This window comes from Remersonia thermophila, chromosome 1 (assembly GCF_042764415.1).
Source record: "Remersonia thermophila strain ATCC 22073 chromosome 1, whole genome shotgun sequence".
In the NCBI taxonomy this organism is placed as follows: domain Eukaryota; kingdom Fungi; phylum Ascomycota; class Sordariomycetes; order Sordariales; family Chaetomiaceae; genus Remersonia; species Remersonia thermophila.
In genome coordinates, this window is record NC_092217.1 from 1,805,622 (window position 1) to 1,820,795 (window position 15,174).

Genomic DNA, 15,174 nt, shown 5'->3' on the forward strand with positions numbered 1-15,174 from the left:
CCTGGTGACTCCTGTTACTACGATGGGAAAGCAACGCTGAAATTTGGCGTCAACGCCTCCCATCTCATTGTTGTACCCCAACCTCAACCTGCCACCCTAGCCTGTCCTTCCCTCTGTCTCGTCTTTCCCACAGCGGCATAGATGAGAACGAGGCATTCGGAGAGGGCCCGGCTTTGATGGCGATTACACAATCCCTTGTCTGCTAAACAGGGTTCACCGCTTTGTTCTGTCCCAGCACTGCTTTGTCCATCACTTGGCTCGAACACTTTCACGATTCAATCCATGCTGGCGACGCCGACAGCCGTATCACCAATTGGCATCTACATAGTCGCAACAACAGGCTCGCGTTGGCCGCGTCCCATCGACAAAGTCGTGTCGAAACCCGACTTTCGAAGCAGCTCATATAGAGCGGTCTCGATTCCCGGATCTCTTCGTCCCATACTCATCTCTCAGCCGTCAATAGCCTTCGACTCTTCGTCATCATCAGGATTCCATCACATCAAGCGCGATGGAGCTTTCGTCGCCTTTCGACTCGTGCCGGCGACTTCGTCTCGACAGCGACGATGACGAGCCCACAATCCCCACTCAGTCCCCCTATTTCACACAGCCCACACAAGTTGTCGATCGCAAAGCATCACGGAACCCACCAGCCGCGCCATCTTCGCCGAACTCTATCGTGGAGGTCCCGGCGTCATCCCCATTTCGACCCCCAGCTCCGCCACAACGCGCAGGTCGGTTTGCACATTTTATGGCCCCCGCAGGCACAGCCTTCAAGCCTCCCGCGGCGCGCCCCCTTCCCGTCACCAAGGCGGGCGAGAAGCGACCCTTCATTGAAATCTCGGACGATGAGCTCGACAGACCCATTTACGTTGGCGATTCATCAGATGATGACGAGGAGCCATCGAGGGGTGATATCCGGCCGTCCTCGTTCAAACCTAAGGAGCCGAACGTAACGGTAAGAACCCATGGTCAAACAGCCGACTGGCCGTCATCCAGAAAGCTAACTGACGAGGGACAGGCCGGGAAAGCCGCTTCAGCAAGCAGCTCTGTGACAAGTCCCGAAAAGTCCTACGAGTGGCAGAAGGACTGGGTGTCCCTGTCTCCGGGGTCGTCCAACGATAGCTTCGAATCTTTGCAACCGGCCCCTGCCCCAGCACCCACGAAGCGCCGGAGACTTGTGCAGGGTCGCCGCCCTCGCGCTGAGCCCTCCAGTCCCGTTGCAAACCCGAGTCCGAAGCCGTCCCGGCAGTCTCGCCGGACGCAATTGATCGATCTTGTTAGTGATGACGACGGGGATGATGACGACGAATACAGCCAATCCAAAGAGGGTCGGCGCCGCAGTTCCTCTCCCGTCGATGAGGAGCCTCAAGAGCTCGACCCGGTGGACGAGCGGGTTCTACAATACCTCAACACCTGCGATGTCATTGGGCTTGTCGCCATCGCGAAAGTCAAAGAAGAGAGCGCCAAAATCATGGTTTCTCGACAGCCATTCGAGGACCTGGAGGAGGCTATGAGGGTTGCCACGACCCAGAAGAACCAGAAGAGCCGCGGCAAGAAGCCATCCAGGGTCTGCATCGGGGAGGAGATCGTCTCAGCTGTGCGGGAATACACAAAAGCCCTGGATGGTATTGATCACGTCATCGAGAAGTGCGACAAGCGAGCCCAGGCGGTTAAGAAGGCGATATCGACATGGAACATGGAGATCACGGGCCACTCGCGCAACGAAGCCAAGTCCGACGATGGAAAGCTCATGACGCCCCTTAGCGAGGACGACTCCGTTGGGTCTGTCAAGGCGCCCCTGGCCCAACCTAACCTCATGGAGGGCTGCACCATGAAGCCGTTTCAGATTTACGGCCTCAACTGGCTGCACCTCCTGTATAAGAACAGGTATGGCGGCATCCTGGCTGACGACATGGGTCTTGGGAAAACCTGCCAGGTCATTTCCCTCATCTGCGCCCTCATCGAAAACTGGAGGCCCAACCGGCGAGATGACAAGAGCCGTCCTTGGCCGAACCTGATTGTGGTTCCTCCTTCCACCTTGGCGAACTGGGCCGCCGAGTTTGAGAGGTTTGCCCCGAAGGTCAACGTAACCGTTTATCAAGGCAACCAGTCGGTTCGCGACGAGATCGCCGCGGAGATCCTGGACGATCCGGACAGCCACCACGTCGTCCTCACATCCTACTCCCAGGTCTCGAGGAAGGATGACATCTCGAATCTGAAGGCTCTGCGGCCGGTGGTGGCTGTGTTTGACGAAGGACACAAGTTGAAGAACCCCAAAACCAAAATCTATCGGGATCTCCTGCGGATCACCGCGACCTGGCGGCTGATCCTCTCCGGCACGCCCGTGCAAAACAACCTCATGGAGATGGTTGCCCTCCTGCAGTTTGTTGAGCCGGACCTCTTCCAGGAGCATTTCGAGAACCTGGAAGACCTTTTCCAACAAAAGGTCAACCTGGCCGCGGTCTCCAAGGGGTTGTTGCTGCACAGCGATCGGGTCGAGCGCGCCCGCACGATCCTGGAGCCTTTCATTTTGCAGCGCAGGAAGGAACAGGTCTTGATGGACATGCCCCCCAAGACGACTCGGGTGGTCAAGTGCAAGATGGATCCTAAGCAGGCGGCGTTGTACCGGGAGTACGAGAAGCGGTTTAGGAAGTCCGACTCTCAGCCAGACGTTTCGCCGGTCAAGGAAGGGCGCGATAAGGACTCCAACAACGTGTGGGTTCAGTTGCGCAAGTCGGCCATCCACCCGCAGCTCTTCCGCCGCCACTTCAAGGATCGCGATGTCGAAAAGATGGCGCAGATCCTGATGAAGAAGGTCCCTCAGTCCGAGCTGAAGCAGCCGTCGCTCACGCACCTGACAAATGAGCTCAAGGCGTTGTCGGACTTTGAGCTGCATCTTTGGTGCCGCGACTACCCCTGCATTCGGGAATTTGATGTCCCCGAGGACTCGTGGATGGCCTGCGCCAAGGTCAAGGCGCTCCTCGAGCTCATCAAGGCGTACCGGGCGAGCGGCGATCGCGTTCTTGTCTTTACGCGGTTTGCCAAGATGATTGAGATCCTGGGCGAGTGCCTCGCCACCGAAGGCATCGAATACAGAGCCATTCAGGGGAGCACCGATGTCAGCGAGCGTCAGGATATCATCGACGAGTTTACCGAGGACGAGACGATTCCCGTGTTCCTCTTGACGACGGCGACGGGCGGCACGGGGATCAACCTCACGGCGGCGAACAAGGTCATCATCTTCGACCAGTCGGATAACCCGCAGGATGACGTCCAGGCCGAGAACCGCGCCCACCGCCTCGGGCAAACCAGACCGGTCGAGATCATCCGGCTCATCAGCGAGGGCACCATCGAGGAGCTGGTGCACTCGGCATGCGAGAAGAAGCTCGAGTTGGCCAACAAGGTCACGGGCTGGAGCTCTGTGGAGATGACGAGCGCTGAGATGGAGGCAGAGGTGAAGGGCGCGCTGATGAGGCAGGCTGCGGGGACGCCGACCAGCGACTAGGTGAATCGGATGGTATCTGTCGGTGATATGTCGGTGATGCCACCGTTTTCTAGTTTCAAGGCACGGCATGGCGTTGGCGCGGTTTCTTTCTTGGCATGGATTGAACAACCACCAGGCATCGCGGCGTTTGCGTTCCTTTTTTGTCAGGGGTCTTTAGACATGGACTGGGATTTACGGGGACTTGGGAGTTAGGCGCCTAGGCGTAGGGAAGAGGAACTCTACATGTCATGGGAATAATCCGTCACGTATCACGCAGGGTTGGTGCGGGAGTTCTATCGCTGGTCATCGCGGGCCCAACGCCCAGCCCTCGATTTGGTGGCCCTGCCTGTCGCAGAATAGAAAGGCTACGCATGCTTACGTACCTAGACATACTTCATAGTCGTAATTCAAAGCCGAGATGCTGGGCATTATGGTGTACATGTACTAATATACATAGCAGGACCTTTGAGGCTATTCGCTTGCGCTGCGGGCATTGAACCAATGATGTCGTCACTAGCGTTCATCTGCTCTTCCCCATGGCAACCATCCGAGACATCCCCATGCCAAGCAAGTCAATCACATGCATTTTGGTGGGTGTGGGTATAAGTCGAGAACGCCCTTGTCCCCACTCTTTCCAACCGTCATTCCGTCACTCCCATGTTCTTGAGTTCTGTTTCTTCGCTTCTACTACTACATCTCGTGTCAGGTACCTATCCAGCGTTTCTTGGCTTCTGGGCTGTCAGCCAAACTCTGAACTCGAGTGGCTTCCTTGGCCTTTTCCTCATTCTTGCCTCTCGACATCCCCTCCATCCCTTGGCTCATCTCTCGTGCGTTTCCTAGCTCTCTCGCTTTCCCTCCGCCGGACGTTTCCTGTGAGCGTTGCCCTTAAAAAAAATGTCTCTTTGCTCCGAACACCCTCTTGCCGCGTCAGCTTGAGAGAATAGACCAGGGAGGGAGAATGGGGGCCCTCATGTCATTCCTCGTCTCCATGTGGAGCATGCTATGGGATGTGCTCTGCTTCTGGCGCCATGTAAGTGTGTCTGTTCTCTTGGAGGCTCCGGTGCGATCTTTCGGGGCATGCCATCACGTCGGCGAGGCGCTGACCGCACGGGACCATCCCCTCCCTGGTAGAAAACCGCATTCTACCTGTTCAACCCCTCGCCGCAGGAGCGATGGTCCCAGACGCTCCGCGAGGCGACCACCTACGGCGAGTGGGCTGAGGCAGCCAGGCAGCTTGACCTGCTGTTTGGCCTCGACATGTGGCGGCACAATCCGATGAGCCGCGACTACGACTACCGCCTCATCAACGACCGCGTGCGCCTGATCAAAGAGGCTCGGCAGCAGGGCGACATCTACCGCTTGTTTAACTTGTTACGGGCCTGCATGCTGCGGAACCTCGGGAACATAACTAGCAGCAAGCTCTTCAACTGTAGCTTCTCGGGTACCAAGCACCTCATCGACGAGTACGTCCAGCAGTATGTTGCAGCCATCCGCGAGATCGCAGCGCTGCCTGCGCCCTCGCAGTACCGCGGGCCACCTCCGGTGGACACGGTGGTCTCCGAGTATGAAGACGGCGAGGTGAATCCGGCAGGCGGAAACGAAGGGGCCGGGGACACGGGTCGTGGCCCGGGAGCGGAAGAGGGAGCGGGGGAGGGAGAGGAGGGGGGTCCGGACGAACCCGCAGCCTCGCCGTCCACTTCACCTCAGTACGGCGCCGAGTTCCACAGCGGCATGGCCGCAGCGGCGATCCCTCCGCAGTACAAGCTCGACTTTCTCCACGATGTGCGGCTCGGGTTCGGGCGGACCGCGCTTGTGCTCCAGGGCGGCGCCATCTTTGGCCTCTGCCATTTGGGCGTGGTCAAGGCGCTGCTCGAACAGGACCTGCTCCCCCGCGTCATTATCGGCACGGCCACGGGGGCCATGATGGCTGCGCTGGTTGGCGTACATCCGAAAGAGGACCTGCTGCGCATCCTGCAGGGCGATGGCATCGATTTGTCGGCCTTCGCCCGCAGCGCCAAAGGGTCCGTCAGCCCGGACACGCATAACCGTCGGGTCATGGAGTCCATGTGGACGCAGTGGGATACGCTGACCCGGCGGGTTCGCCGGTTCCGAAAGGAAGGGTACTTTCTGGATGTGAAGGTGCTCGAGGAGTGCGTTCGCGCGAACATCGGGGATTTGACCTTTGAGGAGGCATTCAACAGGTCCAAACGCATCCTCAACATCACGGTCGTGCCCGCGGGCCAAGACGGGATTCCGACGCTGCTCAACTACGTGACGGCGCCTAATGTGGTATGTGTCTGCGGTTGATTCATTCACCCCGTCGACGGAAATGACTGTGGAAAGCGAGGCAACCTCGCGACGGCTGACGCGCATCACCTACCGCACACAGCTCGTATGGACGGCGGCGGTTGCATCCAACGCATCCTCATCGGCCTTTTACGGTCACCGGCAGACCAAAATCCTGTGCAAGGACGCGCACGGCGAAATAAAGCCATGGGCGCCCACGGATACGGTCGACTTCCGGCACTGGACGCTAGCCTCGTCTCAGTCCAAGGACGCCGCCGGCCCCCTCGCGCGCGTCGCGGGCCTGTTCAACGTCAACCACTACGTGATCAGCCAGGCCCGGCCCTACCTCGTCCCCTTCACCCAACCCGACCTGTACGAGCCGTCCTTCTTCGGCCGCTACAACCGCCTCTCGCGCGCCCGCGCGTTCGTCATGCACATGATTGGCCTCGAGACGCGCCACTGGCTGCGCATGCTGGATCAGCTGCGCCTGCTGCCGCCGTCCATCCGCCGGTTCCTGGTGGATGAGACGCTCCCCGGCCCGTCCCTGACGTTGGTCCCGCAGGTTGGGTGGCGCGACTTTGTCCGCCTGCTCGAGACGCCGACGCCGGCGACGCTCGAGTTTTGGATTCGCCGGGGCGAGAGGAGCGTCTGGCCTGCCGTTGCGGCGCTGCGGGCGCGCTTGGCCATCGAGATGGAGCTGGACCACGCTTATCAGGAGGTGCGGCGCATCAAGGCGGGCGGGCTGAGGAGGAAGGGGAGCCATGTGGAGACCACAGGCGCGAGGGCAGGAACGCAGCACCAACAGGCTCGTCGTCAAGATCACCAGGAGCATGTCCACTACGGCCCTCAGACGCCGTAGGAAGTCGGAAGCGGGGTCAGGAGGCAGCGGTCGATAAGTTTGGTGGCGGACATGGGCAGCAGCAGGAGGAGAGGGTGGTTTGCTGAAGAGGATATGGAGGAGGAGTGGGACCAGTCTGGGCAAGAGGGTGTTTTATTTCCTGCCGCTGCGAGAGCATGAAGTGAGGCACCGGGCGAGACGGCCGGGGTGTGTTGGGACAAAGGAGCAACCTCAACGCATGATCGAAAAAAGGCACCTCCACAGCTTGGCCGAACCTAAGAGGGTTTCCGGAGAGAAGAGGATTACAATTGAGGACATGACAACCTAGACGAGAGATACAGAAATAGACACAACCGATGGGGTTCATCCTTTTCCTCCAACTTGGTAGGTCTTGTACCGCTTTGGTCAGGCACGGGCTTTCCACCACCAAAGAACGTCATCCATCTCCCGCGTCTTTGGCTTCCCCCGTCGTTGCCTCAACGGCCAGCCCCGTCCTCCTGTACCTCCCCTCGATGCCCGCCAGTCGCCCGAGCCTCTGCCAGGCAGAGCCTAGGCGACGGGGAACGGACCCGGGAAAGGGAGGGACAAGGTCGGCGTTGGGTTGTGCTGGGCTCTTGGCCGAAGACGGCGCGGGCGTCAAGAGCACCTCGGCAGAGTCACACGGCGGTTCCCCCCCTTTTCCCAGCGCTCGCCCGCCGCGACTCGACGTCTTGGACCGGCCCAAGGTGTATGCACATGGGCGAACCAGCGCCAGCCTTTCCTCTGCGCCGGATGAGCCGAGCTCCGCCTGACGGAGCTGTGGCTGTCAAGTCGACCACGCCGGTTCGCCCGAGTCGTTTGTTGACGTTGACATCTCGGGAAGCGTGAGCCCAAGGGCGTGCGTGTATCTATCTGCCCTTTCAGGGCCGTGTATTGTTCGTCATCCATGTGCATTCTATCTACCCTCTTTGGATATGTGTCGTCTGTGTTGGTCGACCCTTGCTTTTTTTGGCCCTTTTTTTTTTCTTTTCTTTTCGTTTTGACGGCCAATTTATAGTGTGTAATTGCTGCTTCATTGGTGACCGGACGGCCCTTCTTCTTTTACCACCTCCAGTTTACCCAAAGTGCTGTTGTATTATTGTTTTGTTTTATTTCATTTTTATCTGCCTTCTGTCTGCAGGAGTCGTTGGTTCACGTGCCGGGGAGAGTGGGAGTAAGGCGTGACGTCGGCAGCTTATCGGCTTCGTATAGGCTTCCCGGACACGGCGGGCGGCGGTTGTGCGAGGACACCATTGCGTTGGCAAGGTGGGTGCACAAGGAGGTGTGTGTGTGTGTGTGCGTGCGACAAAAGGGGTGTCGTCGAGGCCGGGCCCTGGCAGAGTGCGGCACACGCCCGCCGGGCTTCCCTCTAACTAACTACATAGGGCTGCAACGGGGATGTTACCATCCCTGCAGCGCTGAGATGTGGGGATCACACACCACCGGCCCTTGACGGCCTAGCGTTGCTCTCGGCCGAAAGAGGAAGTCATTTCCTGGTGTGGCGGAAGCGGCCGGCTGGTGTGGTGGGGGAAGGTCATTTTTGCTCCGGCCGCGAGCGTTGAAAAGCATGTGAAAACGGGGCCCTGCGCATTTGCACGGTCCTCTGAAGCGAGCCTGGGAGCTGAGGCAATGAGTCACCGATGAGTTGTTAGGAGCCGCCGATTTCGGGAGCTGAACACCAAAGGGCACACCAACAAGGCTTGGTGTTGAGGCCTGTGTACCACACAGCGCGAGCCTCGTCTTATCCTCTCGGGTGAGCTTCCCGCTGTGGAGTCTGTCAGTCTAGCAGCCTATCATGGGGTGTGCTGAGAAGCAAAAACAATGATGTAAAAAATGAGGGACGGCCCCCTTCCCCTCCCCCACCCTTGTCCAGAGGTGTTTAATGGGTCGCACTGTGTTTGGAATGTCAGTTACTGTTCTAGGACGAGTTGTCAACAAAAGACCAATCACCGAAACGTTCAGTGTCAAGCGGTATCGGCGTCTAGTGTACACAGTAGTTACTGTGTAGTAACGTTATGCGGCAGCACACCCCGCCCGGCCTGGGGGAGACGGCCGTCGCCGAAGGGATCGGATACCACCGGGTCGGGGGTGCCAGCGACGATGTAACCTTAGGAGGTCTGCAGGCTGCTCCGGGTCACGCAGCCTTGAGGATGAACCACGGCAGGGCTGCAGGGTTAATGCACAGTAGGTGTCTCGGGAGATGTTGCCATCGCCCCCGTGAGGTACCCGATTTAGACCAGACGTCGAAGGAGGGAGACACCACACGCTCAGAGCAAGCACGCCATGGGCAACCTCCGTCCAATCCAGGACGGAGCTTCAAGCACGTGGAAGAACCGGAGCACGAGACGAGATCGAGCGCTCTTCTGGATTTCCGTGGCTGGGTCAGCTCCACTTGATCTCCCACATGCCCCTGACATTTCCACCTCAACGGCGTGTAAGTGAGCTAAGTTACCGAGTGTTGGTTGGTCAATTTGTTCAATCGGTTGCCCGGCATGAGGGGGATGGCGTCCACCTATCCCGAGATGGGTACCGCTCCCAGAGGATTTTGTTGTTCCTGCACCGCCATTGGTTTCTCATCAACGCTGACTGCGCAGCGCAACGGGGCAACCGTCGTGAGATGGAGGACCCACTCCACCAAGCAAAGAGGCATATCGATGATGGGGTTTCTTACGGGGGAGGGCACCAGCACCGGGGCAGGTGACCCATAATTGCTGCCCAACGTAAAGAAAACAGAAAAACAAAACCTAAGCACCGCCCGAGAGGGCCGGGGGCTCTATGGCAGTCCTAGCAGCTAAAGTGAGTGAACGTTGCATTCGGGCAAGCATAGAATCCGGGGTTTGGCAGGCCGGTTGTTGGATGTGCCCTGAACGTTGCAGGTAGGCGGGCTTGCTCGCGTGGCGTACATGGATGATGACGACGTTGACGACAGCTGGCTAGGACTCTTTCTGGCTCTTTGGCCCTGGCTTGCCCTGGATGAGCAAGGCCAGCGTCCGGGATACAGACCCGGGTCCCATTTGTCCGTCCGGGTCGGGCATCCAATGGCTCCAAAGTTGGCCGTCGAATTACCTACGCGAAACACACGGAGTCGTACGAGGTGTTGTAGATGTGAGGGTCGTTGAATGGAAGGGAGAGTCCTGTAACGCTTGTGCGTTTGGGCATACGGTGTAATTGGGAGGGGGAGAAGGTGCGTTGAAAGCCCGGACACCCTTGAAGGTCCTGGATGCTTTACTGCGTAGAACTGCGAGATATCCGAGACATGGAATCTGATGTCCAATCCACAGATCGACAATCCATCCAGCCAGCTGAGTTTGCAGATCCAGGTCGTTATTGGGGAAGATGGAGAGGCCCGGACGGTGGTCGTGGAGGCCGGGCGGGGGCGCGGGATCGGAGGTGCAGGGAACCCATGCGATCCAAGGTGGTGGTTACACAAGGTACCACAAGGCTGTGACACTGCTCGCTTCCATTCGTATCACGAATTACTGCGTAGTATAGTATATACATCAACAGGGGTCAGCCAGCATGCGCGATATACGCAGTAGTGAACTGTGCTGGCAACCGGGCATCGGCACGGGTTCTAGACTTGGCACAAGTCAACATGAGGCATAAACAGAATTACGTAGTTATTGGATCTGCCAACCCCCCAAAAAAGAACAATACAGGGCCTAACCGCAATGGTTGGCTCGGAGAAGAGTTGAGGCATTGATGACCCCAGGTGCCCGTGCATGCTCCGGCTGTGAGCACAACTAACTAGCTCCAACGACATGAAAGCTTTGTTTTGAAGCAGCAAGCCTCACTTTCCAGTCGAGCTGCGTCAAGTGGGCACATCAAGAGACGCGGCCAACCCCAAACGGAAGCAAAGGGGCCTGGGACCCATCCGCCAATCCGACAGCACCGCACTCCTGAACCGACTCAAACCGATTGCATGCATGGGTCGGTTTGAGCTGCATACTAGTAGGTGCCTCTGCCCTATAGGGTGAAGACTGGACAGCTGCAAGGCCGTTCGACTCGGTTGCGTTTTATTATCCTTCCAATCTCGTAATCGTCGTTGCGCATCCTTTGACGTCCATCGCCCGGCGTGGTCATGTGAAGTTCTCAGGTCGACCGTAACAGCAGCGCTGCAATGACAACTCAGAGAAATCAAGCGACCGCTTCGATTGGGAATTCCATGCCCCCACGCCGCCCCCCCTTCTGGTGCCCTACTTCGCTGATCACCTGAGCTTGAAGCCGCAAACTAAAGTGTTTCGTGCCTCAAGGCTCGCTCGGCTGTCAGCTCAGTTTGTGCCCCGCCGCCCCCGAGCCACTTGTATAAGATCCCCCAAAAACTCCAGCCGTGATGGCCTTCACGATCCTCGTTCATTGCATTTGAACGCTGCCGTCTCCATTCAACCTTGACCGAACCACCAACCACCCAGCCCACCACTCACGCCCTTTTAATTCATCCTCCCAACGAGACCCCATGTCCCACAGACCTCCAAACAGGCGCTCGACACGCGACAGTTTTGACTGGATCACCGTCCACGTCCCTGAGACATCGGTGTACTCGAGGGACCGTAGCCCCCAGTTCAACAACCGCAATAAGTCGTCGAACGAGGTGGCCAGCGCCTCGGCCAAAGGAGGCGGATACTCGCCGCCTTACCCCTTCCCCAACGTCGCTGGCCTGCGCATCGACACCACCCACGATGCAGACGCCGGCATGTACGAGGACGGGTATATGGTGACCCATATCCCGCCCTCAAACTCAACCATGGAGACCGATGACACCATCTGTCCTGCCAACGTCGCCGCTCCCGTCCGCGGACCCCCGGTCACCTCCTCACGGCCGTCTCCTTCCATGCCGTCTCCCGCCTGCCCTCCTCTCACCGCGGAAAACGTGGCGCGGTTCAACCGCGACAACGCCGAGCGCTGCCCCTCCAGCATCGCCGACTGGCGGAGCGCCGCCGGACACCACTTCCGCGGGTTCCACGACGAGGCCTTCGGGCTCTCCCCTGCACACACCGACTGGAGCACGCACCCGGCTAGCCCGGGCCGGTCTCACGCCCCGAGTAGCATCGTGGGGTTGGACTCTCTGCTCCTCCCGCCGGCTGCTGCGACGCAGGAGCCGGAGCGGGTGGTGATCGGTGCAGGGGCGTGGACTGAGGAGGAGCAGGGGCCAGCGAAAGGCTGGCTCTCGGATGACGAATTTTAAAACGAGACGAGGCGAGGCGAGTCGAGGCCCAGCGTGTGCCCCCCCTGTTGAGAAAATACAGGCGCGCTCCTGAAGCCTTGCCTCGGTGATAGATCGGGTTCGGGGAGAGGAGACAAGGAATGCGCTCGGTACAACGGACATCGATGGTTGGCGCCGGTCGATCCATCTTCCTTTCGGCGGGTCGTCCGGTCGGGCGATCGGGCGGTCGGGTTGGCTAGTTGGTGGGATGGGTGCTCACTTCCCCCCCTCTCTCTCCCAAACCTGAAAGAAGGTTAAGGGATGGAGGAGGGGAGCACCCTTGATCATCAACAAACCGTCGTCGGCGTAAGGAGGAACACGCAGACGCTGCCGAATGACGGTCGCGGAAGGGGCACGCGACGTGAGCATCACAGCAGCTCTCCATCATTGCCATACCCCAATCCTTGCTGGCATGGCGTATTTGGAGGCTGCTCGGGGGTGGGGGGGAAGAGAACACAGCCAGCTTTCAAGATGAACTGACTGTCAGCAAGTGGGTTGGTGCCTTGATGTCTTCCATGATGCCTTGGCCTGTTGATGCCATGGCCCCCAACCAATCTCTCTCTCTCTCTCTCTCTCTCTCTCTCTCTCTCTCTCTCCCGCTTTGTCCCTTGTCTTCCATGACCACACTCTTTCTCGACGAGGGCTCTGGTCTGGTCTCCCTTTCGTTGTCGTCCCTGTCGTTGTCGTCGTCGTCGTCGTCGTCGTCGTCATCGTCGTCGTCGTCGTCATCGTCATGGTGGCTTTCGTCTGGGAGGGGGTTGGTTTCTCGTTTCGTTTAAGCCTGGTATTTTGTTTCCTTTCGGTCTCATCTTTTTGGTCGGTGGGCTGGGCTGGGTTGTTTCGGGTTGAGTTTTTATTTTCATGTTTGTATTCGTATTTCCTTTTGTCTTCTTTTTTTTCTTTTTCTTTCTTTCAATGAGCTATCGTTTTCTTTCCTGGGTCGCTGTCCATGATGTCTTGGGTTTCTCGAAAGAGGACCTTCAGGATGATGGCGTCGATGTTCCGATCAGGGATCGGCTAGCCACACAGAGACTCCGACTGGTGGAAAAAAGATCAGAATGAATGACACGTCTTTTATAACACTTCCTCGCTTCCAAATCTTGACTCGCTGTCAGCTCGCGTGAGGGTCCTTAAGAATGCGAGGTTGCCTCAACCACTGTTGCAACCCGCCAGATGCCGTGTGCCCGTGGATCTACCCGGCCCATGACACGCGCCCGTTTTCCCGGAATTTGGGTGGAGAGGCGCCGCTATGTAGGGGCATGCGCCGCCAACCGTTGCGCAACGACCTTGCCAGATCTCCAGCGGTCTCATCGGCTAGGATCTGTTCGGCGACGTGCCCCGGCGCTCCGAGTCCCCGCTCGTGCCCGGGGCTCGTTTGCGGGACCGGTGGTAGGCAGAGCGGGCTATTTAGCCTGATTTTGCCAGCACCAGCGAGCCCTCTCGCTCCGAGGTTACCGTCCTCGCAACGCTGAGCCATGCCAACCCGATCCAAACAGGCCAGGATGCGACCCGCCATGCGCGTAGACGTCGGGTTCCTGCGTCACGTTCGGGGAGAGGGGAAGGGATAAAAAAAAAGCATGGCCGCCCCCCGGTGCCCGGCTCACCCCGATGAGCTTGCCGTCCAAGTGAGAAGCTCGCCAGCGGTCCCGTCGTTGCTGCTCACCTCCTGGTCCTCTTACCATGTCCCCGTCGGGTTTCGGTCTTCGCCGGCTCTTCGGCCTCGCTCTGGGCGCCACGCTCGTCTCGGTCGCGACGTGCCGCGACCACTGGGTCGACATCTGGGCGTCGATGCCCCAGCAGGTCGAGCCGTATAACCTGCCCAACGCTCCCTTTGTGAGTTCGCCCTCGTGACAAAGCTTACCCGTCGCTCTATTGACCCGCCTCCAGAACGGCACCGACGCCGTCTTTGAGGACACCACCATCCGGCAAACCGTCCACCTAACCCAAGATGCCAGCACCATCCGGGTGCAGTTCAGCAACGCCCTCGGCGGCTCCGACCTTCCCATCACCGCCGCGACCATCGCCCTCCCCGCCAACGGCGAGGCCGGCTCGCCCGCCATCCGCCAGGACACGGTCCGCCACCTGACCTTCTCCGGCTCCCCCTCCTTCCAAGTCCCCAACGGCGCCCTCGTCGTCTCCGACCCCATCCGGTTCCCCGTCAAGGCCCAAACCAGCCTGACCATCACCGTCTACCTCGCCAAGGGCCAGCGGGGACACGCCATCACCGGCCACCCTGGGTCTCGCACCAGCAGCTGGCTGGCCAAGGGCAACCTCCTCACCGCCCGGGACCTCAGCTCCGACGCCTCCGTCCAGCGCATCGACAAGTGGTTCCTCATCTCGGCCGTGCAAGCCTGGCTCCCCTCCCAGCACCGGGCCCTCGCCATCGTCGGAGACAGCATCACCGACGGCCGCGGCTCCACCACCAACGGCAACGACCGCTGGCCCGACCAGCTCCTCTCTCGCCTGCGCACCGCCAGGGGCCGCGACGCCCCCCTCCTCCGCTCCATCGCCGTGATGAACATGGCCGCGGGCGGGAACCGCGTCCTGACCGACGGCCTCGGCCCCAACGCCCTCGGCCGCGTCGAGCGGGACGTCCTCGCCCACCCCAACGTGCGCTACGCCATCGTCTTTGAGGGCGTCAACGATCTCGGCACGGCCCCGGCGACCGAGGCCGACCAAGCCGCGGTTGGCGACCGCCTGCTGCTCGCGTACGACCAAATCATTTCCCGCCTTCACGCGGCCGGGATTGCCGTCATCGGGGCCACCATCACGCCCATGAGCGGGCCGGGCCAGGTGTACGGCGAGCCGGCCAGGGAGGCGCAGAGGCAGAGGGTGAATCGGTGGATCAGGACGAGCAAGAGGTTTGATGCGGTGGTGGACTTTGACGCGGTGGTGCGGGATCCGAAGAACGCGACGCAGCTCAGGCCGGAGTATGATACGGGAGATTATTTGCATCTGAATCCGGCAGGGTATAAGGCCATGGCAGAGGCGGTGGATTTGAAGCTGTTTGAGAGGTTCAAGGACGGAGTGTCGTCGATGGTATGAAGAAGGGGGCTCCGGGGGGGCAAGGAAGAGGGAGGGTAAGCTGGCAAGCTTTTAATAGCTAAAGAAATACACCAAAGATATCCATTGGACGGAAAGCATGGTGAAGAACGCAGAGATTGCGCCTTGGATCCTTCTGTTGGGTTGTTGGGTTGCGATGGCGGTCAAGCGTGCATAACCCGAGACCAGGTTGGTCAGCCAGAATGGGCCTTGCTGGCATGCATGCAGCCTCAGAGTTGGGCGTTGAAGAGAGAAGCTCGAGAAGGAAATCACCTAGAGAACGCAGGCGTGAAATGGGGCGGG

The 15,174-nt window shown here is 59.3% G+C and overlaps 4 protein-coding genes across 4 annotated transcripts; all 4 read left to right on the plus strand.

The window, feature by feature from the left end:
* Window positions 1-508: 508 nt before the first annotated feature.
* Window positions 509-3,505, plus strand: VTJ83DRAFT_505 (uncharacterized protein; the record flags this gene model as incomplete). The annotated part of the gene is made up of 2 exons (XM_071011607.1): window positions 509-955; window positions 1,019-3,505. 2 exons carry the CDS (start codon window positions 509-511, stop codon window positions 3,503-3,505), a joined length of 2,934 nt encoding a protein of 977 aa, XP_070869858.1.
* Window positions 3,506-4,442: 937 nt separating this feature from the next.
* On the plus strand, window positions 4,443-6,629 carry VTJ83DRAFT_506 (uncharacterized protein; the record flags this gene model as incomplete). Its single annotated transcript, XM_071011618.1, has 3 exons — window positions 4,443-4,514; window positions 4,616-5,773; window positions 5,874-6,629. The coding sequence occupies 3 exons, from the start codon at window positions 4,443-4,445 to the stop codon at window positions 6,627-6,629; spliced, it is 1,986 nt and encodes a 661-aa protein (XP_070869859.1).
* Window positions 6,630-11,082: 4,453 nt separating this feature from the next.
* VTJ83DRAFT_507 (uncharacterized protein) lies at window positions 11,083-11,811 on the plus strand (the record flags this gene model as incomplete). Its single annotated transcript, XM_071011629.1, has 1 exon — window positions 11,083-11,811. One exon carries the CDS (start codon window positions 11,083-11,085, stop codon window positions 11,809-11,811), a length of 729 nt encoding a protein of 242 aa, XP_070869860.1.
* Window positions 11,812-13,509: 1,698 nt separating this feature from the next.
* On the plus strand, window positions 13,510-14,874 carry VTJ83DRAFT_508 (uncharacterized protein; the record flags this gene model as incomplete). Its single annotated transcript, XM_071011640.1, has 2 exons — window positions 13,510-13,662; window positions 13,717-14,874. The coding sequence occupies 2 exons, from the start codon at window positions 13,510-13,512 to the stop codon at window positions 14,872-14,874; spliced, it is 1,311 nt and encodes a 436-aa protein (XP_070869861.1).
* Window positions 14,875-15,174: the final 300 nt, after the last annotated feature.